The sequence below is a fragment of the Mirounga angustirostris genome, unplaced genomic scaffold (genome assembly GCF_029215605.1).
Source record: "Mirounga angustirostris isolate CCGP_5_RB_7025 unplaced genomic scaffold, mMirAng1.0.hap1 SCAF_13, whole genome shotgun sequence".
In the NCBI taxonomy this organism is placed as follows: Eukaryota; Metazoa; Chordata; class Mammalia; order Carnivora; family Phocidae; genus Mirounga; species Mirounga angustirostris.
The window spans coordinates 90,918,578-90,942,036 of NW_026991721.1; the positions used below are offsets into that span (position 1 = coordinate 90,918,578).

A 23,459-nucleotide genomic window follows, 5' to 3' on the forward strand; every position below is an offset into this window, starting at 1 on the left:
AAATGACAGATGTTGGCGAGGATTCGGAGAAAGTGGAACCCTCTTGCACTGTTGGTGGGAATGCAAACTGGTGCAGCCACTCTGGAAAACAGTATGGAGGTTCCTCAAAAAGTTAAAAATAGAGCTACACTATGACCCAGAAACTGCACCACTGGGTATTTATCCAAAGGATACAAACATAGTGATTTGAAGGGGCACCTGCACCCCAATGTTATAGCAGCAACGTCCACAATAGCCAAACTACAGAAAGAGCCCAAATGTCCATCGACAGATGAATGGATAAAGAAGATGTGGTAGCTATATGCAATGCTTTGCAACGAAGTGGATGGAACTAGAAGGTATTATGCTAAGTGAAATAAGTCAATCAGAGAAAGACAAATGCCGTATGATTTCACTCATATGTGGACTTTAAGAAAAAAGCAGATGAACATAGGGGAAGGGAAGGAAAACTAAAATAAGACAAAATCAGAGAGGGAGGCAAACCATAAGAGACTCTTAACTCTAGGAAACAAACCGGGTTGCTGGAGGGGAGGTCGGTAGGGGGATGGGGCCACTTCGTGATGGACATTAAGGAGGGCACGTGATGGAATGAGCACTGGGTGTGATATGCAACTGATGAATCAATGAACTCTACCTCTGAAACTAATAATACACTGTATGTTAAATAAATGGAATTTAAATAAAAAATTTAAAAATAAGTAAATGAATATATATCACAAACACCATATTTAAAAGTAGACTAGTGGAATCTCGCCCCAGGAAATTACAGAAGTCTGTTCATTATCACTATGTTCTGTGTTATTCTGGCAAGAAAAATAAATACAAATATCAGACCAAAAAAAAAAACAAAAAAACCCAAAAGTAAAATGTGGAAGAGAGGCAGGTAAAGGAGGGGCCTGGGGAGCGGGCGGGGAGGGGCTGGGTGGGCTTCCCTCCCATCAGACCCAAGCTACTCCAGTCAGCAGCTCTGTGAGGATGCCCGGGCTGGAACCTGACCAGGGTCTGTGTGACCGTCCCTAGAGCTGGGATGACAAAGCCTTTGCCCATCCACATAAGGATGTTCCAGCCCAGCTGGAGGACTACCCAGAGTGTCAAAGAGGGCCATCAGCAGCACTGAGGAGGGGAGACAGGGCAACACAGAGGAAAGGTACGTCCTTCTGGAAAACCATGGATGTATTATTGGCGGGCAATGCTGGGGAGCCAGGTGGGGGGTTTGGACGGAAGTTTCCCGATGGGGCCTCTGCACGCAAGAGCACAGACACATATATGATGCACAGCAGGGCGGTGTCCAGCCACTGAGGGGTACAGCGCTGGGTGCATGGGGGCACCCCATGCCCATGGGCATCGATTCACGTGGCTCTGGGGAAACACCCAGGTGGTAGCTTCCTGACTGGGGCAGGTCAACGGTGCCTAGGGGAAGGGCCACGCTCAGGCCCGCGCTACGGATAAGCCCGCGGGGACCATCCGAGTGGGCAGAGATGGGGGTGACGCTTGTTGTGTGGAACGGCAGCCCCTTGCTTCCTCCAGACAACCAGAAGCTGGCAAGCCCAGAGCCAGGGCTTCGTCCCGGCCTCAGGAGGAGAGCAGGGTTTTCACGGGAGGACGAGGCAGGGGTTACCTGAAGCCAGCCTTTCTGGGGCTCTACCCGCTACACCAGCTGCTGATTTCCCTCCCGATGTGAAAACACATGAAGACAAAGTGCAAAGAGAAACTAGACCCAGCCCCTGACACCTACAGCTCAGGCCGGCTGGAGGTCCCCTGTCACCTCTGGCCTCCCAGGTCTCCCTACCTTTTCCCTGTCCCTCCTCCACATCACACCATTCTGCAACTTGTCCCTGCCTGCGTCAGGCCTCCACAGAGGAAGCGGAGCAGGACCCGGGCAGATGGAAGGCAGACAAGGAGCCACATCTGCCTGGCAACGCGGAGACAAAGCCGAGGAAAAGGGAGTCACAAGAAGAGATTTCTGGATGGGTCCCCTGGTGTCTGGCTCCAGAGTGAGAGCATGCGTCCCGGGAGGGGGGCAGTCGGGGGGGGGGGCGCGAAACACTGCTCAGCAGAGTCCCTTGTGCACTAGGCCTCTGTGAGTTAATGATTTGTGCCGAGTGGAGAGTCCGTCACATTTTTGCAATTCATTCGGGCTGCGGGGGTAGGAGGCTGGAGAAGACACTGACCATCTGTGAGTCCCAGGAAGGCCTGGGAGCTGACTACGTGGAGGCCCATTATATAAGGCGATGTGCAGTCAGGGAGGGTCTCCAGCTGCAGGGCATCGGGCAGGAAGCGGGGCTCCGGTCACTCCCAGCTCCTCTGCCATCTTATCTGTCACTGGGACCCCTGAGTTGGCTGGCATCCATTGCTATCCCTCACTCTGTGATGTGCGGGGCGGAGAGAGGCCCTGAGGTGACGGAATGGGGAAGCCAGGGAGGGGAAGGAGAACCTGCTGGCTGGTGGCAGAGAGGGAGAGCCAGCCAGAGAATGGAAATCAGAGAAAGGAGAGGAGGAGGAACCAGAGACGAAAGGGTAGGGAAGGAGTCAAATAAGGGGAACTGAGCTGGAACAGAAGAGCCTGATTGAAAGAAAGAGAGCGAGCAAGAGAAGAGAGGCTGGGGGGGGGGGGGGGCGATTTGGATGTCCAAATTTGGATGTTTCAATGGTCTGACATGTCTGCAGCCACCTGTTTCCTGTTCCCTCTGGGGGCACTCATTTTGCAATACCGCTGAGAGCGGTGGAGGTTTTGTCAGGCGAGGGATGCTGGAGGCCCCACATGGCTCCCAGGAAAGCGGCCCCCACTCTCCTCCCTCACAGAAGCAGCTTCTGTCGCCTCCAGGATGTGAGCTCTAAGCAGCGCGGGGGCTGAAGACCACGGTGGGTCCAAGGGGAAGGGCTGGGGAATGAGGGGGTGTCATCTGGCTTCTCCCCGACCCAGGCCACCTCAGCCCACAGTTCGTCTCCGTCAGCACGGCCCTCCAACCTCCCCTCGTGTGTACCAGGCTAGGTGGGCAGAGCTCCCCAGGAAGAGGCAGGCCCGCTGAGCAGCAAGAGGTCAGAAGCCCCGGGGCTGACTGGCATGTGCTTGGCTTTGGGGCATCCCTGAGCCTCGTGCGAAAGAAAATATCCCTCTACCTCACCCCGCACGAACACACGATTCGGACCCAAGTCCCTACATTAAATGCAAGCCTCCCCGCCCCACCCCAGTGTCCACAGCCTCTGTCACTCACAGCCACCTTCTCCCCCACTTTCCGCATGCCCACGAAACCTGCTGGAGTACAGCCCGGTGCCAGGGGAGGTGGAGGGGTGGTACCTGCATGATCAAGCAGACGCAAGTGTGGGGAAAAGCAGGCTCGGGGCAGAACGATGGGGACCTGAGGCCAGGCCTTCCGCGGTGCAGTCCCAGAGGGCAGAGTACAATGTGGCGGGGGCTGGCTGAGACTTCGGTCAGCTGCCCTCCAGGGGAAAAGTTCAAAACGCTGCAGCCCAGTCTGTGTGATGGGGGTTGTGGTCTTGGATGGGACTGCTTAGTCCACAACACAATTTCTGGCTATGAAGCGGCTGGGTGAGCCACCACCACAGACGACCCCAGGCTACACCTTCACCACAGACCCAAGAGTAGTGGATGTCTTCTAGAAGGCACACATCCCTTAGGGCACTGCAGGTGGGTCTTGGGGCAGAAGTCAAATTCCATTACATGGGACGGACTCTCTACTAACGGGGAAAAGTCTTCTGGCTGCATTGTCCCCAAAATGTGTCAGCTAAAGGAAGGAAACTTTGGTCCCAAGTTCAGGCCCTGGGGCTGACCCAGTCCCAGAATTCCATCTGGTCTTTGGATGCCTCCCCCAGCCAGTCCCCTTCACTGGGGCTGGAGGAGCCCTGTCCAGGAGTCTAGGGGAGGATAAGGAGGGCCGGCCCTCCTTGGTCTCCCTGAATCAACTCCTCCTTCACCAGCAGTCCTGTCCTGCTGCAGAGGATAACCAGTGAGTTTGAGGGCGGGGGCTGGCCAGGGGCCCCTCAACTGGCTCAAGCCCATGGGGCAGCCGAACTGCACTCGGTGCCTCTCCATTCCCCGACCATTCCCATCCCCCACCCGCTTCCCGTGTACCCAACAAGAAGAGAAACAGGGATACTTACATTATACCAACTCTGGCTTTTCTGAAAGGACAAAATAAGAGAAGGTACCATTAGTCAGGGAAGAGATGGTGGGAATGGCCAGGGTATGCCTGGCTCCTGAGGGAAGGTTACACAGACAGCAGAGGACGGGCAGGGAGGAGGAAACCCAGTGCAGCTGAATGCTTCCCATGTGGCTGCTCAAGAGGGGTCCTCCTTTCTCAAGACAGCTCCAGAAAGGAGGCCCAGGGCAGGTCCATGCTGGAAGCCTCACCAAGGTCGGGACGGCAGGCAGTGGCAGCACCAGCCAAGAGCTCAGCTGGAAGGGAGTTGGAGCCCCATCACGAGGTTCTGATGGGGGGAAAGGATGCGCTGCAGGCATCCAAGACCCAGTCCCCAGATGGGCCCTGACCAGAAGCAAAGTGCAGATAGAGACCAACCCAGCCTTCTGCCCCAAGTCAGCCCCTCTGCAGACGGCAAGAGGGGACCCTTGGGGTAAAGGAAGAGAAGGAGCTGCCTGGACACCTCCTCCAACTATGTTCTCGGGGAGCAGAGGAGTCCGTTTCTCCTCCTGCTCAACCACTGGCTGATGACTGAGGTGATAAAGGTAGGGGAGTACTGGGGGTTCTGCCCTGGGAGGAAGGTTGAAACACATCATTGCTAATGGTGCCTGCCTCCCAGCTTCGTGGTGCTGTAATTCTGTTACCAACAAAATCAAGACTCCGTGCCAGCTCCAGAATTCAGGTGCTCTCCATTCCTGGCCCTGGGCAAAGGTGACTCGTTTTCATGGCAACTGAGAGGGATGGCCGAAATTGTGCTTTGTCTACCTCCAACCTCTATGGCCAGGAGTCCTTTATGCACACCCCACTTGAAAAACAGACAGGCAGACAGGAACATGCATGCGTGCACGTGTGCGTGCACGCACACACACACACACACACACAGTTGTCTGGGCCCCCTCCCTTGAGGTGCCGATCCAACAGTTTTAGATTGGAGATGGGGTATTTTCGATTTTAAGAAGCTTGCCAAAGGTATAACTGCAGCAAAGGATCACTATATAGGGGAAACTGCCTGCATGTCAACAACTATACACGAGGTGTGGATTCTGGGCCAACAGGCAACCTTTATCCCCCCACTTCGTCTAAGAAGCCCTGACTCATAAGGGAAAGAAAGGTCACAGTCTCAGAATGTCCACTGGGAGCGTGTCTGGCGGGGGTGGAGGGCGGGCGACAATCTCCCCCTTCGCCCGCTCTCCCACTCCATCAGAAGAACTCTTTAGATGCTCTCACAGTCATTTCCCAACAAAGGCTGTCACTATGGCCCATCTGCAAGCCACATACTCGAATCACGACCTGACCTTCTCCTCTGATCCAGAGGTCTCAGCAGGTAAAGGGGCCACATCTGAATACTTAAAACCAACTATTTCACTGTTGGGGAGCTACTGTCAACATGGGAATCCTGCACCTGGATCCGAAAATTAGCCTGCAAACATTTGGCAAAGGCCGTCCGGACCCAGGGGAGAGCAGATGGGGCAGAGGCTGCGTCTGACCTGATCTGCACCTCGGGAGGTCTTCGCTCCTGGGGCCTGCCTCTGAGGTCACAGGGCATGAGGCTGTGCAGACATTCCCTGAACCCCATCTCTCAGCAGTGCGGAGGAACCCCCTAGGCGCTGTCAGCCTCGACAGCTGCCCAGCTCCCAGCATTTTATCAACCCAAAGCCAGGCCCTCGGACACCTGCTTCATAGCTGAGAAAACACTGTCGCCTGTCCACCCCCCCACCCCCAGCTCCTTACCCCACTGTCCTGGCCTTCACGGAAGGCCCTAGGAGGGAAGGGGGCAACAGGAATGAACCCAGGCTGGGTATGGGGACCCAAGATCCTTTATGATTACTCCTATGCAGTATTCTCGTTCCTGCCTAAGGTACACAGAAGAGGTAGATTTTCTTTCTTCCTATACTGCCACACAGATATGTGTCCCTTCTGAATCTGTTCAGAACAAAGGGCTTCAGAGTAACAAAGAGCCTTGGCCACGGAACCTGTGTCCCATCTCTGTGTGACACCTCTGTGTGTGATATTTGCTCTTTTGTAAAGGGAGGGGATAAGAATTTGTGTTCCCAAGTACTGAAATGTGAAATGTACCATCAAGAGCAAGGACTTCTGTCTTCTCCCTCAGCGTGAGACTCTACCCCAAGCAGCCATCTCTAGGCAGCTTCTTATCTGCCACCACTGGGGGTACCCCTGGGGAAAATGTTCCCCAATCCTGATCCACAGTAGCTCCTGAGAATACCCACTGTGGGTATGGGTCTCTGAACTCTGACCAGCCTCCTGGAGGCAAATTTCACCCTCGTAGTTTCACTCTCCCAGGGCTGAGTCCCCAGCTCATGGAGGCAGGGAAACCAGGTGCAGGGAGAGCAGAGGCACGAGTTAGGCTGTCTGCCCTTGCAGGTTCCCTGAAATGCCCCTCCTTTGCAGAGAGGGCCAGAAGCATGGGGAAAACAGAACTAGGCAGTGGGGGTGAAGCCTTTTCCAAAAGGTTACAAATGGATTTGGCTAAAAAGGGGAGGAGGGAGTCAGGAAAAGGACTCAAAGACAGAGCTGTTGAGGACAGGGAGCTGAGTGGAGCACATTTCTATTATCCCCTAGAAGGGGTCTCAAGAACAAGCACTAAAGGAACACAAGGCCCCTGGAGACAGACCCACCTTCCCTAAAAACATCTTCCCAGTGCAAAAGCTCCTGGAGTTGGGAGGATGGGGGCTGGGGGTCCAGAGGAGGGGGAGAGAGGAGCTCTACTTAGAGGAAGTAGGAAATAAGAGAGACTTCTTACTTTGATCAGGTTAAGTCTGTCATACTGGAAAGAAAACCATAAAAATTAAGATTGAAAGACAAGGAAAAGGTCAAGGGGAAAGGAGCAGCAAAGCCAGTGAGCCGGGATGACATAGCCCACCCAGCCCAGGATTCAACTGGGCTACGGGGGCGAAGGGGAACCCCCGCAGGGGTGGCCCTTGAGCAGGAGCTCCTGGGAGCAGGCAGCGGCCACTGGCTCCCCCTAGTGGCCTCTAGCAGCACTACAGAGCAGAAGCTGGGTGGTGGCACAAACTCAAGGGGTCTAGGGAAGAGGAAAGAAGCCTCGACGACGTCTTCCAGCTCGCTGCTCTGGGCAGGGCTGCACCCAGGAAGGGTCAGCCTCAGCGGTCTAGTTACAGATTCACAGGTGTGGGGCTAGGATCCCCTAGCCTGAGCCCTGCAGATTAACACGAGGAAATGGAGGCCCCGGGGAGGGAAGGCAGACGCTGCAGGACGCCTGGCTCCAGGGAGAAGGGGAAGCCCTCTCCAGCTTGCCTGGAAAACACAGGTGTCCTCCCCTGTGAGGTGGACGCGAGGCAGGGAGGGAGGTGGCGTGGCTGGGAAGAGACCGCAGCTCTGGCTACCAGATCCCTCACCGTGGATGTGTTTCGTCAACCTGAGACCGGAGTCCACCAGGGAGGGGGCATCCCCGCCTCCTCCCTGCAGCTCTCCAAACCAGGGGAGTCCCGGACTCTGTGTCTGCCTCCCCTGATCTCTTCAAAGGGAAAATAAAACCCAGCCCCTCCCCCCTCCTCTCTTCCCTCCCCCATCAACTCCTCATGAAAGGGGGACCACGGCTAACTCTGAATTCACGCTCAGCTCATGGTCCCTTCTTTATGCCTTATTTTGCCTCTCAGGGCCCCAGCCTGGCTCCGTGGACCAGCTCCCGGACACACGCCCCTGCCACCCCACTCAGAAAGGAGTTCCCCGGCCTCCGACCTGTAACAGCCCCCGCTACACATGCATTTCCAACAGTCAGGTTCGGTTTGTGGACAATCTAGGCATGCGCCTTCACTCCCTTCCTAGACTTGACGCTGCCTGGGGGCAGGAGCCTGGCCTTCACAATCGTTTCCCAAAGAACACCGCAGTTCAGCAGGAAATGTTTAAAAATTCTCATTAGCGAGTGCTCACCTCCACCCAGCACCTGGAGGCAGCACCGTAGGTGGGGACTGAGGGCCATCAGTAAGGTCTGTGTGCCCACCGAGTGCCTTGCTAGGCGTGGGGTAAGAGGGTAAGAAGCCTGCAGCTTCACCTTTGGATGGAAAAGTGTGCAAAGTCCGTGGGCAGAACCAGAGAGATGGAGCAACCCAATGAGTGTGTCAGGCAACACGCGTGCTCTCCCCAGCCAGAGGGGCGAGGGGCTGGCATGGGGCGCTGGCCCCACAGAGAAGTCCTTGCTCATGCCCGGTAGAGCTCCTCTTCCCCTCCCCACAGCGAGCAGCCATCGCTTCAAGTCCTCAGAGGCAGCTTTTAGCCTGAAGGTCACAGACTCCAGGATTAGCCCTGAAGTCTCTTGTTCTTCCCTCAGGAAAGAGAACAGCTGTTCGCCCTCCTCCTCCTCCCCAAAACACTTACAGAGGCTCAAGACTATTATTAAGGCATTCCTCTGCTTTTTCTTCTCCTGGCGACATCCCACCTCCTTTCCCCCGTGGGGATTATTTCCTGAGCCCTGCTGTTCTAAAATACCTATTGCTCACACTGTACTCCCTCCAAGTTCTGCTCGGACCTCTGAAATCTCGGGGGGCGGACTCTGCCACTGCCTCCCTGACCTGGTCGCATTGCTGCGGGGCCTGAGAGGGGCCACCATCCATGACCACCAACCGCTAGATGCTAGCACGGTGCCCTTCTGGGAGAAGAGTTCCGCTCTGATCACAATTCAGGGTCCGGAGAACACCACGGGCCCCCGGGCTGGGCAGTGGGTGGAAGCGGTAAGGGTGCTCAGGCTGAGCAGTTGTCAGTGGGCAGGCAGAGGGAAGGAGGGTGCCAGGTGGAGCTCCTGAGGTCACTCTACCGCACCAGGGAACTCACCTATGGGTATTTGTGACCCTCAGGCATCTTGTCCGGGGAATCAGGACTCACCCATTAAAGCAGGTACAAGGAGCTATCAGGACCTGAAGCCCCACTGGATGGGGCCTCCCTTCCCCAAAGCAACGAAAGTAAGCCCTGGCAGGACTCTGCTTCTAGATGGCTCCATGTAAGGAGGGAAGAGATTCCCAGCCCAAGGCAGTGTTTGGGGAGCAGGCAGAGACAGGGGAGGACGGGGGATGGGTCTGTTCTCCGACTTTGGGTGCAATAGGAACGGTCCCTCAGTGACTTCAAGCCGGCCTGCCAGGGGGCTGTGGGGCCGGCCCTTCTGGGAAAGGGACCAAGCGAGACATGGGCCAGAGTGGGCGGGGGCGGAGGGAGGGGTGCGGAGCACTACATACAATTCAACACCGGAGGGGAGACCAAAGACAGAGACAAAAGATGGCTTACTTTTGAGAGGCGCTTGTGAGACTAAGACCATGCATGCAAAGGAAGTATTTGGGAAATGGTGGGGAAGAAGAGGAAGAACAAGAAATCAAAAGACAAATCAGGTGGGAAGCCAGCACCCGCGCCTCCCAGGGGCCCCTTCCCCTCCCCAGGGCCTAGGAGTCCGCAGTAAAGAGAAACTTTTTGAAGGAGCATCTAGGCAAAGAATATCTCCTGCTTCCCAAAGGACTGAGGAGGGGAGAAGAAGATCTCTGGGGACCCATCCGTAGCCCAGGCCCCCCTGGGGCTTCTGTTATGCCCCTCCTCAGGCAAAGGCCCAGGTCCTCAGGCAGCAGGCAGCACCCTGGGAGCCACCCAGAGGCCCAGTCACCGCCCTCCTGGCCAAATGAGTACCAAGTGGGGTATTACCGAAGATAAGGCAGAGAGAGCGAGCCAGGGTGCGGGTTAAAAACACCTCTCTTCCTGAGGACTCTCTCCTGGGCCCTGTATTTGTCCCAAATAATGTCCCCTTCTACCCCAAATTTGAAAAAGGAAGCAGGGCTAGACAGATGAGCCCCCCTGGTCCCCAGAGCACCCTTTTCCCAAATCTCAAGGTCTAGGAGGCTCCCCAGCCCAAAGAGAGAAAACAGTCACTGTGGAGTCACACGACGAGTTCCCGGGGGGCCTTCTGAGGGCTCAGCCGAGAAGGTAACACCTAACTAGGGGCTCCCCGGCCTGTCCCACCCTTGCCGCACCGACGCAAGGGCCCTGGAGGAAGGGGCTCTCTACCCCGCCCTCCCCCCAGCACTGGCTTCCCCGAAGCCGGCTAACGAGGAAGCGGAGGCCCGGCAGGGTCCAGCTCACCTTGGAATTTTTGCCGCCACTCCGGCCAGACTGTGATGAGCAGCTGCGCTGCACACCCTGCTCCGGCGTGGACGGGGACTTGTCGGAGGAGTGATCCGAGCCCTTCTCCACCATGGTGTCTCCGTCCGGGCTCTGCGGGGTTGGCGAGCGAGACCGTTTCCGGAGGATGGGGGAGCAGGCCGGCGTGCTGCGGTTTGAGTTACTGGCAGTGCTGCAGGGGCAGATGGAGAGAGGGAGTGGGGTGGGAAGGGAGGAGGAGGGAAGACAAGCAGTCAGGGATGGGAGGCCAAAGCCGGGTCCCCAGGAGCCGGGTCGGGGAGCCCGGGTTAGGGGCTGGGGAGAAACGGGCCCGGCCACCAACTCACGGCACCGTAATACTGCTGCTGGCCAGGAGGGGGCGGTGGTGTCAATGGGAAATGGAAATGGGACTCGAAGGGGTAAGTAGGGCAATTAGACATTTAGATATTCATCCAGCCGTCCGACCGTCTGTCTGTCCATCCATCCAGATATTGCCAGAGCCCCTATTACATGCCAAGAACCGTCTAGGGAAGACAGAATTTAAGAGCCGAAAGACGTATCAGAGATCATCTAAAACTAGGAGCTCCTCTCACACAAACACGGCCGATGCAGTTTCGACATTTTGTTTAGCAGAAATGTGCCCACAAAAATGGTCAAGAATAATCCTACTTTTCAAAGCAGTCACATGCATATTATTTCACTAGGTTCTTAAAACATTCCTCCACAGAGGCAGTATGACAAGGGCCATAATCCCTATTTTTAAAATGAAGCCCTATGCATGGCAGAAAGGAGCTAAAGTGTCCTCTGATCGCAGAGGCCTTAGAAACAAAACCTGGGTCTTCTGACTTGCAACTCACACACTTCGGAGTATTTCCTTGTAAGCCGTGCTGTTCTCCGCGTCCCCGGCCCAGGGCAAAGATGAACACATCAGAAGTTCTCGCCTTCCAGAGTCCCCACCACCCAACTGCATTTCCAATGAGCATCTTATACGTCCCATGGTACCAAACCCACAGACGCCAAGGCTTATAAGCTATATAAATATTTACTGCTGCATACTGAGCTTGAGCTCTTGATGGAAGAGAAGAACAGAAGATGAAGGAAGAGGGGAGGAAAACTGAACGCAGCCAAGTTCTAACAAGTGTTTGCTTTGCTTGAGAGGAAGGAGCAAGAGAAGACAAGGACAAGGACAAGGTTAAGTGGGAAAGAGGAGAAATGGGAAGGAAAGCAAGGATGAGACCGCAAACCCAAAGAAAGCACAAGGGCAGGGGTCGGGGGGAGATGAGAAACCCAGGGTCCCTCTTACCCACTCAGTGACTGTCAGAGAGCAGGGTCAGGCTTCGGGAACAGCCCAGATCCAAGGCTGTGAGGGCCCCTTCATCCCAGCCTTCCCTAAGGGAGTGCCGTGCAGGGTGGGGAACATGGTCATTTGCATGAAGATCAAGCTATGACCTCAGATGTCCCATGGGACCCATTTGCAATGAAAACCATGTACCTTTCAAGCAGAACCTTCCACCCGGGGATCCTCAGCAGAGAACGAAGGAAGCCCAGAGCCCAAACAAGCAAGTGTGGGAATGGGGTGGGGGGGAGGGCTCAAACTTTTGAAGGAATGTGAAACAAAGGCCAGAGAAAAGGGAGAGGAATGTGACCAGAGGATGTGTGGAGACACGTAAGGTAAGACCCGATGTTTTGCTTCACCCTAAAACAGATTGCAGGTTTAGATCTCACTTAAAATACTAACAGTACCTGTGATTTAGAAAAAGAAGCTCTTCAAGTTCTCACCCCATCCCTACCATCTTTATCCTCTGACCATCCCCCCCACCCCTCAACTCATTCACTATGCAAACCCTGGAGAGAGGAAATTATGTACCTTTTCTTCAGCTGGAAAAGCAGAGAGAGCCTTGGAATGGTGGCAAGGAGATGGTGGGACATGGCCTCCGGGGGAAGCCTCTGGAAACTTTGGAAGGGCAGACTCAGGAGCTCACCCTTCTGAGGTAGCTGCCTCTCTCTTGGGCCGATTTCAACCCATGGCCAAGTACTCCAAGGATTAAATGGTCTTCTAGATTTGCTTTGCTAGAAGAACAGCCAGGAACTCTACCCGTAACCTCAACGCATTTGCCCACAGATATACCAGGGTGTGGACGACGCCTAGCACGTGCCCGTCTCAGACGCAACACACCCACAGCTCGGCTCCAGTCTTTCCCATCAATAAGGGACATCTTGACACATGGTGATTCCAGGTGCAGGTATGGAAAGGAGATCCCTTTATCCTTCTCCAAACTCTCCATCCCCACTGAGAACAGGCTGTTGAGGAGGGATTCAGTGAGGGGTGAGCCCAAAATTCTAACCTGAGGAAACTCACTCCAACTGCCCCAAACCACATGAATCTCACACTCAATGATCAAAATGTCCCTGAGATTCCCTCACCAACTAGTGGCCCCCTATCAGCTGACCAGATGTATGCCACCCAAGGAGACGTCAATTTCGGCTTTCCATACATCCGTCAAAATGTTAGTCGATAAACTTATACTGTCATCTGTCCCTTTAGTCCCTGTGCTTTTAAGCCTACTGATCATCTGAGCTGTTCCTGAAGATCTCTCCTCCCCTCCCGGATGCCACACACCTCTTTCTTCTATTCATCTTCCGGCCTCAGACGCTGGCTTCTCTCTTGCTAACTCCGCCTGAAGTGTGGTCCTTCCCCAAAGCTGAGTCCTTCACTGCACACACCATCTCCTGCTTCACAGGGCTTCGACTGTGCCTTACAGCAGAAGACTCACTCCCCTACCTGCTTCGGGCTCTCAACACACTTCCTCACTTCAGCCCGGCAATCTGCTGCCGAGGGGACACTCGCTCCAAACCCATGTCTCACAAGCCACTCAGACTGAAAGCCCAGCTTGCTGTCCTTCGTCCTGAACCTCCTTCTGCTTTTGCCCCTTCTCCACGGCATTATCATTCCCGGTCTCTCAGGCTGCAAATCCACGCCTTCCATTTCACCCCACAGTAAGCGAGGCGCTGGATCCCATCAATTCTATTTGCTGAAAGCTCTTTTTTTTTTTTTTTTTAAGATTTTATTTATTTATTTGAGAGAGAGAGAGTGAGAGAGAGAGAGTGAGAGAGAGCATGAGAGGGGAGAGGGTCAGAGGGAGAAGCAGACTCCCCACTGAGCGGGGAGCCCGATGCGGGACTCGATCCTGGGACTCCAGGATCACGACCCGAGCTGAAGGCAGTTGCTTAACCAACTGAGCCACCCAGGCGCCCTTGCTGAAAGCTCTTTAACCCATCCTTCTTCCCCGTCCTCCCAGGGCCCCTTCCTGAGACTCTCCCAAAATAGTCTTTAAGCAGTCTCTTTCATCTCCCTTTCCTCTCCTGTGCTCATTCACACCTCTGGCATTCAATCATCCTAAATACAAGCCTGATAGCATCTTTCTGCCCACCCCCCCACCCCCAGCATTCACATTAAAGTCTCAAATCCTCAGAATGGAATTTGAAGTTCTCAACTGAAAATCACTTTGACGCTTACCTGTATTCCAGTACTTTCTCTCTCCTTATACAATCTTTGAGCGTTCTCATGTATAGTCCTATATATCTTATAAGCCCTGGTTTTCTTAATACCCACTCTCCTCCTCCTGCCTCCAGACTTCCATACCTACCACTACTTGTGTGTGAAGAGTCCTTCCCCGCCCCGTATCTACCTACTGGAAGTCCTCTTCAGCCTTTAAGACTCATCTCAAGCTCCACCTTCTCCAAAAAGCTTTCCAAAGTCTCCACACTACTGAACTGACTAGAGCATTTACCATATTCCGCCTGGTGCACACTCTCAGCAGCACCCACCTGTGCACCTCCCACAAGGCCCAGTGTGATGCTCTGTAAGTAGTTCTGTGCTCAGTAGATGTCCACTCAATCGAGTATCATTCTAGTGAAAGTTTTCACAATCCTCATGGCTTTTGCAGTCCCCAGTATCATGAAAGCTCCCGAGTCTGTGCCTTCAACCTGTTAACAAAAATAGCTACAAGTTTCTGAATGTTTATGAGTTCCTAGCCTGGTGCCAAGTATTTATGATGCACTGTCCTATTTCATTCCCCAGCCAATCTACGAAGTATTAACGGACATGATTATTTGTCCTGTTTTTCAGGTGATAAAAGTGAATTACTGACAGATTCAGTAACTCACCCAGAATCACACAGATAGGGTAAGTGGCAAGACTGGGTTTGAAATTCAGGCCTATCTGATGATAGAGCTTGTTCTCAGAACCAGCATTCAGTAATACTTCTTTGCTGGGTGAATAGATAGAAGGATGGATGGGGTGGGTAGGTGGATGGAAAGAAAGAAAGAATCAGCTTCTTGCCTCCAGTTTTCAATCCAATATCTGCTTTGCTATCAAAAGGAACTTTCTAAGAAGTGATTTTGCCATTTTGACCACCCCTCCCCTGGTTAAAGCCCTCTACGGTTTCCCATCCCCTTAGAATAAAATCTGATCTCCAAACTATGGCACAGAAGTTCCTCAATGATCTTACTCCCAGCTACCTCGGAAAGCTCCATCCTTGGCTACTCCTCCCAGAGGTCCCCCTTCCCCGGCCACCCAGGACTAGTTACAAATCCTTGTGCCATGTTCTCTCCCTTCCACATTTTTCAGTGTCTCTCATTCCAAAAATACCATTTCCCCTCCAACCCTTCCAACATTTACCCTTCAAGACTAAACCCCAACTACCCCCCAACCCATCCGCATGCTCTGATCCTCCACTATACAAGAAGACACCTTTGGAGCTGTAGTTCTAACTCAGCAAAATCACTATTAGATTTGCTACATAGCTAATCCTCTTTTAAGAGATACCCCATTATCCAGGGAGCCTCGGTGGCTCAGTCAGTTAAGGGTCTAATTCTTGATTTCTGCTCAGGTCGTTATCTCAGGGTTGTGAGATCAAGCCCTGCATCGGGCTCTGTGCTGAATGTGGAGTCTCCTTAGGATTCTCTCTCTCCCTCTCCCTCTGCCTCTGTCCTTCCCCACCCCCACTCACGCTCTCTCTAAAAAGAATAATAATAAAATAAAAATAAATAAAAGCTACCCCATTATCCTATAGGCTTTGGATGTCCTGCTGAGCAAATAAAACTAATTCCCATGTATCTCCTAACCCTACACTATCGTGTCTTTGGAGCAAACTCTGTGGTGTGCTGTTAATCCTATCCTGCCACCATTATTAATTACAGTATTACATTAGGTTTCAAAATCGTGGGAATTTAAAGCCAAAAAGGACCTTAGATTTGCTACAGAAAGGGAAGGAAGACTGATATTGGAGGAACTACTGGACTATGACCCCCTTCCAGAATTTAGAATACATCCAGCTTGTCACTTCCCATATAAGAAACCTAAGAAATAGGGAAATTAATAAATGCCTGGCCAAAGTGATATGCCTTCATACCTGTCTTCTGCTCCAGAAACACTTACTGGGCACCTGGCATCACTCTAGGCATTCAAGTCCGTAAGAATGAGTAAGAAAGGATCCTTGTCCCTGGGACATTATAATCGGTAAGAGCCAGACACGCACTCTCCTCCTTTTAACATAAGCCACGAGTGGCGAGACAGGGAAGAGTCAAGGAATCTTATCTACACTTGAGGGATCAAGAAAGGCTTCCTTGAGGATATGGCACTTGAGACTCGAACGGGGATCTAAATAATGTTAGAGTTAGCCAGGTTAAGGGCATGGTCGAAGGAGGGAAGAGAATGTTCGCAGGCAAAACAAAACAAAACAAACAAAAACCCAGTATAAACAAAGGTGTGAAGGCCTAAAACAGCACGCAATACTCAAGAGCATTACAAGAAACTATGTGTCACTGAGGCGTAACACCCTAAAGCTGATACTTCTAAGATCGCTGCAATTGTCAACTCTCCCCAGTAACAGGTCCACTGAGACCCCCACCAGCCATTTCCAACCCAGTCACTGCAGGGGGGGCCCAGAGGTCATCCACTCACTTCCCATCTCTCCTTTTTTAAGACTTCCAACAAGGACTTTCTCACTCCTCTCCTGGTTACCTTGCTAACAAATAGCGCTTCCTTAAGTCGAACGACAACACGTCATACTGCATTTTAATCCTAAATGCTTAGGTCTGGGTGGAGTCCTTGAGAAACAGACATATGGGAAGAGGACAAAGGCTCTCTGGGCTCTCTGTAGCATCTCCCACCCTCACCTGAGACATGGGAGCCCTCATTCTTTTTTTTTTTTTTTTTAACGATTTTATTTATTTATTTGACAGAGAGAGAGAGACAGTGAGAGAGGGAACACAAGCAGGGGGAGTGGAGAGGGAGAAGCAGGCTTCCCGCAGAGCAGGGAGCCCGATGTGGGGCTCGATCCCAGGACCCTGGGATCATGACCTGAGCCGAAGGCAGCCGCTTAACCGACTGAGCCACCCAGGCACCCCGGGAGCCCTCATTCTATGCTTTCTTTTCCCGTCCTTATACCCGGCGTGGGTCCTGCGGGCACTAGCAACCTTTGTCAGCAAGCCAGCTCCCTGAGCAGCCATCCGTGCATTTTTCAGAACCCTGAGCAGAGCAGAATAGTTAGCTGGGGTTCCAGTGTTCCTCATTCAAGTTCACTTGTGTGCCTTCAGCATCATCATCCCTGCTACCGAGATTGCAAGTCCAGGCCTGTCGCTCTGCACCCGAGCCTCCACCTGCTGGGATGACAGCCGTCCCTTTCCTACTCGCTAGCAAGTTCCACCGGCCTGGCTCATTCCCAGTCAGATTCTCACACCTGGACACTTCGTGTTCACTTTATCTGGTCCCCTAAGCCCAGCCCCGCAATGACTTCTCTGATCCAATGTTCGGCTGGCATTGAAGTATCAAAGCCAGGCCACTGGTGAAAAAAAAATTTTTTTTTGACTGCCTGATACATTCCAGAGCACCCCAAACTAATAGAGCGTTTAATTAGAAATTTCCCAAGCCAGTTTCAAACGAAACATTTGCTTGCTGAGGGCCTGCTTGGGCCATACGTCAGGACTGGCCGCCAGTCGGTGGAGTCGTGTCGGCGGGCTCCGGTTTGAGTCCCAGCTCTGCCACTTGCCATGTGACACTGGCCTCTGGTTCTCATTTTCCCATTTGGACAAACGAGAGATACCAAAATTTTATCATAGGACTGTGAACATCAAATGAAATAACATCCATAAGGTATTTAGCGCAGTGCCTGATATATCATAAATGCTCAGTAAATATGATGGAGCTGCTGGTATTATTATTAAGGCAGCTTCTGTTCCTTTCTGTAAAATGTGGGATAAATATCCTTGCCCGCTCTCCCCAGAGGATTATATGGACAAGCTTCAAATGCTCGCAAGCATTACTTCTCATCTCAGGGACCACATCTACCTGGGGTGCAGAATCCCAGTCCTCCCCCACTCAATAAATGATCATTTCCAAGGGAAGGTCTCAGGAATCTGCATCCTAAACAAGCACCACAGTAGATGTTGCACTCTCAAATTTGAGAGGACTCCCAAGGACGAATCTTGTTAAGTACTGAGGGGTAAGTAACGTTATCTGTCCCAAACAACAGAAACCTGCTTAGGGCTCTTTGAGTCAATCAGCTGTTCAGAGTGTACCAGGTCGGTGAACTTGCTGCAACAGAAAATCAGTTGAGTTTGCCATAGAAACTGGCAACGGAGAAGAATCTAAAGCTGATGGGGAGCGGGCATGGAGACGTAGTTCTCAAGGTAAAGAAGGCCACGACTCAGCACCCAATGGGAGAGTGCAGCACCCAATGGGAGAGTGTCACCTTCTTTTGGTATATGGGGAGCCTGACCATTACCATTAGAATCCACACCCACAACCATGTGACAGGCACCCTCCCTGCCTTTAGGGGCATCGAGTTAAAGCTGATTCTGATCTCTAGCGGTCCCCAGTTCCCAGCAGACAACCATTCCGTGATCCAACTCTGCGCCTCCCATCCCCATGCCAATTCTGAGCTTTCGTCAGTAATCCTCCTTGGTTCCTTCTATCAGCACTGCAAATACCCAGGAGAATTAGCCAGCTCCACTTTGAATTTTCCCATAGCACATGCTCAAGTGCCTGAGATAGAAAGCCCCACAGGTGTATTTGCCTAACACTGACATGAATGAATTTACATGCTGCATGCAAATGCCTCTGTTAAGACCATCCACCTAAACTGGTTCCCAATTCAGTTTACTAGGACTCCCTGAAGCAGGCTGTTTTCCAGTTCCTCTCTATACTCCTGGCCTGTCACTTAACCACGTACCCTCATAAAACCACAGCATGGTAAATGGGAAGGGCAGACCCAACAGGAGCTTTGTAGAGGGGGAATATGGCCCAAATCACAAATCCCAGCAGAGCCCCAAATGCCCCTTGGATCCTTCTCCTTAGGGAGCAAAATACCAAGTCACTTAGAAAAAACAGATCTTCCCAGGCCTGCTTCACTCCTTGTTATAAAGTCCTGGAGCTCCTGATCTTGGCCCCCCACTTACCCATGACAATAAACCCAGTCTCGGGTCCCCAAGGAATGATTGGTGTGGAGCAAGACTGGGAAGGGCTCATTCTGTCCAACCCTCTCCCTGGTGGATGGGAAGCACAGGTCCAGAGAGAGGACAGGACTGTCCCCCAGGGGGTTAACAGGCAGTGGGACATCCCGACGCCCAAGCACAGAGGGCTCAACAGCACGAATCTCAGTGGCTCCCCTTCCCCCCACCCCCCACTTTTTAGGATATTGGACAGGAGGACATTTGAAAGGATGAGAAACGTATAAGAGGAGCTCCTCTTGATCCTGTATGGAACCCACCCTTTGTGGACCTATGACATGGACTCTAAGCCTGAGGACAACTCTGCCACTGGGTCCAGTTCCTTCCTTTGTGGACCCAACCGTGCCTTTGGTGGCAAACTGTGATTACCTGGTTGAAGAACAAGGCCAGGCGGCGACTAGGACACAGATGCTTTTTTGTTGGTGTTGTTTTCGTTTTTTGTTTTGTTTTGAAGGGCGCAAGAGGTTCTCTTCCCAGCTTAGGCCACGGCAGAGTCTCCACGTGGTCCCAGCCCGCCAGGCTTTGGCCTGGACAGAGCAGCCTGCTGCATTTCAGCAAAGGGCAGCAAAGGACAGGGCTCCCGGGACACTGCCTTTCTGCCCTAACACAGTTCACACAATCGCAACGGTGGAGCTCGACACAGAAGGGGCCTCCCTCACCTGCTGCAAGAGCAAGATTTTGACAGAGATGAACATCTCGTTCCCTCTCCTCTGTTTGGGTAACTTGCTGAAATGCCCTGGGGGCTTTCCAAGCTGGGCCTTTGGGTGAAGGATACAGGGTGTTCACGAACAGGTTCGGTCTGCAATTTGGAACCAACAAGGTAGAACTAGACGGTTGCCAGGTCAGACTGCTGGCAGAGAAAACTCACAAAGGTAAGCCTGACAATTCTCCACACTCCTTAACTGCCCACTTGGTCATCCACACACTGACTCATAGGGTCCACCCTGGCCCAGGCCTTGCCCTCTCTCTGCACGCTGCCCCTCATGAGTCCTCATCTCCGTAGATATTGTATAGGTAATTCAGGTCACTTTCTATGGCCAACAAGCTTCATTTACCCCTTCCTCCTTCCCTATCTTGTTCAAGTAACTATGGAAAGTTTAAAAAATTTTTTTTTGCTTACAAGGGAAATGAAAGGTGGCAGAGCCCATCCAAAAACATTTGCAAAACATTTAATACCTAGAGACATTCTCACTAGAAATCTACTTAAGCCTGGAAGGAATGACTGGTTGGGGGGTGGGGTGGGGAAACGTCCTAGCAGGGACTCCAGTTGTTGATTAATTTATTAATTGACCAGTTAATGTAAGGGCAAGGTCCATGGAAAGTCTTTGGCCAGGCAGAGAAAAAGCAGACCCTCAATTACCCTTCTACTGGTGTTCTCAGTCCAGGGAAGTGATGGGTGGAGAGAGGGCCAGGGACTGGGTAAAAGCTGTTTGCCTTTGCTACTCAAGCCAAAGAGAAGAGATCCTTCATCACAAGGGCTGGAGCCTCCATCCATCCTACTCCCCTGCTCCCTGGCTTTCCTGCAGCTTCTGTTCAGCCCAGAGTTTGGAATTCAATCCAGGAACAGGCATGACAAACACTATTTTTCATTTCCATGGAGACCGAGGCCTGCAATAGAACCAGGACTCCATGCCTGAAATGCCAAAACAGCCTGACCCACTTTTCCCCCTTCCTACAAAAACAAAATAAGTTTGTTTGGGTCCTGCCAGGGCTCGGGGAGAAGCCAGAGCTCCTGTTATCTCTATGGACATGTTGAAGAGGAATGATTTAGAATAACCTTTGAAAACACGGATGATGCTACAGAAATTGTCAGGCATGAACTGCTTTACCCTAAAGGCTCTCAGACTGTACCAAATCCATCCTGCGTCCTTGTCCTAACCTTCTGGAGGGAGAGGTTCACATCCCCTAAGAGATGTACTTAATGGCCAGCGACACCACTTCTAGAATCTGAACTCAGGGAACTGTTTCCCTCACTTCCTCTTATACCGCTTTCCCCCTCACTGTCTTCTGGCTTCCTTGGACCCTTCTGTTCCTGAGACAAACCAAGTCCACCCCTGCTCCAAGATATTTGCACTTGTTGGTCCCTTTTGCCTGGAACTCTTTAGAGAGTTTTGAATTCTGGTTCCTTTTTAACCTTCAGAGTTCAAATGTCACTTCCCTAGGGCAGCTGGTCTTGAAGAACCACTCGCTGGGTCTGAAGTGGCTTCCCTGTCCCAGCAATCATTATCAGAGCCTGCCTTTCCCCTCTCACTCTCGAGAGCTTTTTCTGTATCATCACTTAATAAACTTCGATTGCTCAAAAAAAAAAAAAAAACCTGCCTTTCCTCCTTCATGGCATTTAGGAGGAACTGAAATTGTCTTTGTTGTTATTTTGTTAACTTTTTTTTATTAAGCGTGAACATTTGGGTGGGTGGGGGGGCTGTCTGTGGTGTGGGTCGCCGAAGCCTCCAGTACCATGACTGGCACCTGGGACCACAGACTCACGGAATGAATAAAGGAATGAGCTCTTTTTAAAGCCATTCAATCCACTGTTCAGCCACTCCGTTAGACATTTCTTTCTTAAGCCTGCCCCAAATCTGCCTTCTTATCACACCAGCCCACTGGTTCTTATTCTGACTTCTGGATCCATGCAAACTGAAATATGACATCACTTCCAGGTTCTCTGCTGGCCTGGCCCCTTTCCCTCAACATTAGTACGTGTGTCTGAGTTTAAATTCTGAGCTGTTCTGGGCTCTTGAGAAAAATGACTTGATCTCCCTGTGAGTCTGTGTCCCCTGTCTGCCGAATGATCACAACTTACCTTACTAGGGTGAGGGGTGGAATGTTAAAAAGCGAACAAACAAACAAAGTTAATTAGACAGTGCCTCCCCAAAGTAAAGGTCTTCCTATAATTGCTCATCGAGTGAAAAAAGTGTAAGAGAAGCAGGAAGTGAATTCCCAGTGAAGAAACCGAATCTTGTTTCTAAATTTCGTCCTCTCCTCATGGCACAGACAGGGGGTGAGAATTTCAGTTGCTGGTTTGCACACCTTCAGCTAGTTCCTCCTTCCATGGGGCTGGGAAGCTAAGCACTTAGGATGGAGCACAAGATGCTGAAATTCATCACAGGAACTTACTGGTGTGGTACCATTTCCTTTCCCTGAGATTATTCACTACAGGACAAACACCTACACTGGGAGACAGTCCTGCTGGGTTCGTGGGCAGTGCTGGCTGAACAGATCTGCAGCAACAGTCTGTCGTCTGAGAGGGACCATAGTGGTCTCGTAATCCACCCCTTTCCCCCCGACCAAATGCAGGAATTGCCTCTGCAAGGCCCTGCACTCACTAGATGGCTTAAGACAGCTCTAAAGGGATTTTTAGCACCATGGTCCTTATTTCTCTCCATGATTCTTGGTGACCATGATCCATCCAGTGCTCCCTGAGCTTCAGTCTTTGGAAATTAAGCTAACTGTGCTGATTTGATGTCCGTGAACAAGCATTTACTGAGCACCTACTATGCACCTCCAGCCCCGAGAAACCTATTCATCCCGAGGGCCCCACAGGGCAGTGACTGTGTCATGGTTCTATGTAGATACACAAAGATTAAACACACAGTATCGAACATGATTATGGGCACACGGTAGGGACTTAATACTTTTAAATTTGACTCACTATCAGTCTCAGCCAAATCTAAGTACAATCCCACCCAAAGTATTCCAGAAGCCTCAGCACTCGGAAGAACGGGACCTTGTGAAAGCAGAAAGGCGCTAAGCAATCCCAGGAAGCCCCTTCCTTGAAAGAGATCTCCAATCCACTGGGAGGCCACAAACCACTGGAACAAGGCAGGGAGGCGTTCAACTGAATAGAACTTCCTTTGCCCCTCAAGGGCCCCTCCCCCATCCTCAGCAAGAGAAATGTTGCTACTAAAAGTGAAAGGAACTCGGGCACGACCCATCCATCCATCCATTATCCATCCATCCAACAAACAGCTGAGGAGACCACACTCCATGCCAGGTAATGTTCTAGGCATTAGGGATACAGGCTCTCCCTCTAAGGAATGCACAATCAGGTGGGAGACAGACATGTAATGAACTAACACCATTATATGTCTGTCTCTCCCACCCAACACCATGTGATAAGAGAGCTACTTGGATTCAATCACAATAGCTTCCCTCACTACCTACCAAGAGATCCAGCCAGCCCTGACTCAGCTCCTTCCCTGTGAATGATCTGATGGCAAACCACTCCTCTCTGAGCTTCAGCTTTAATTATGCGAGAAGAATGAGTGTGGAGGCCACCTAATCCCTTCAAAGACGTGACGGGAGGATGACGAAGAGCATCTCGAGGACACACTGTGAACTCCTGAGGGCAGGAGCTTCTCCGACAGAGAGGGACTCAGATCTCAATTAGGTGCAGGATGCAGAAACAAGACCTGGGCAGTCTGGGGTCCTTGTTAATGTAGCCTCACCAGCAGCCTTCCCTCCTCCCAAAAGCTGCTGCCACGCTGTCCGAAGAAAGTTCTTAGCTTGGCAGCCTAGCAGATGAGGAGTGTGGGGGGTGCAGGGGGCTGAGAGTAAAGCAGCAGTACTTGGAGCACCTTGCCCTGCCCCCCCCCGCCCCGCCCCTCCCTAGCCTCGTGGTTAAAGCCAAGTATGGCGAACCCTTTCCAGACTCCCGTGGACTGAAGTCCAGTTGGG

At 52.1% G+C, this 23,459-nt stretch overlaps 1 protein-coding gene across 1 annotated transcript in view; it reads right to left on the minus strand.

Annotated features, from left to right (window-relative positions):
- GRAMD1B (GRAM domain containing 1B) overlaps positions 1 to 23,459 on the minus strand; it is a 169,878-nt gene that overhangs the window by 33,693 nt on the left and 112,726 nt on the right. Inside the window, exons 3-4 of the mRNA XM_045894811.3 lie at positions 10,257 to 10,467; positions 4,123 to 4,143 (exon numbers count right to left, since the gene is read on the minus strand). Coding sequence (XP_045750767.2) covers positions 4,123 to 4,143; positions 10,257 to 10,467 — 232 coding nt within the window. The remainder of the gene's footprint in view (positions 1 to 4,122; positions 4,144 to 10,256; positions 10,468 to 23,459) is intronic.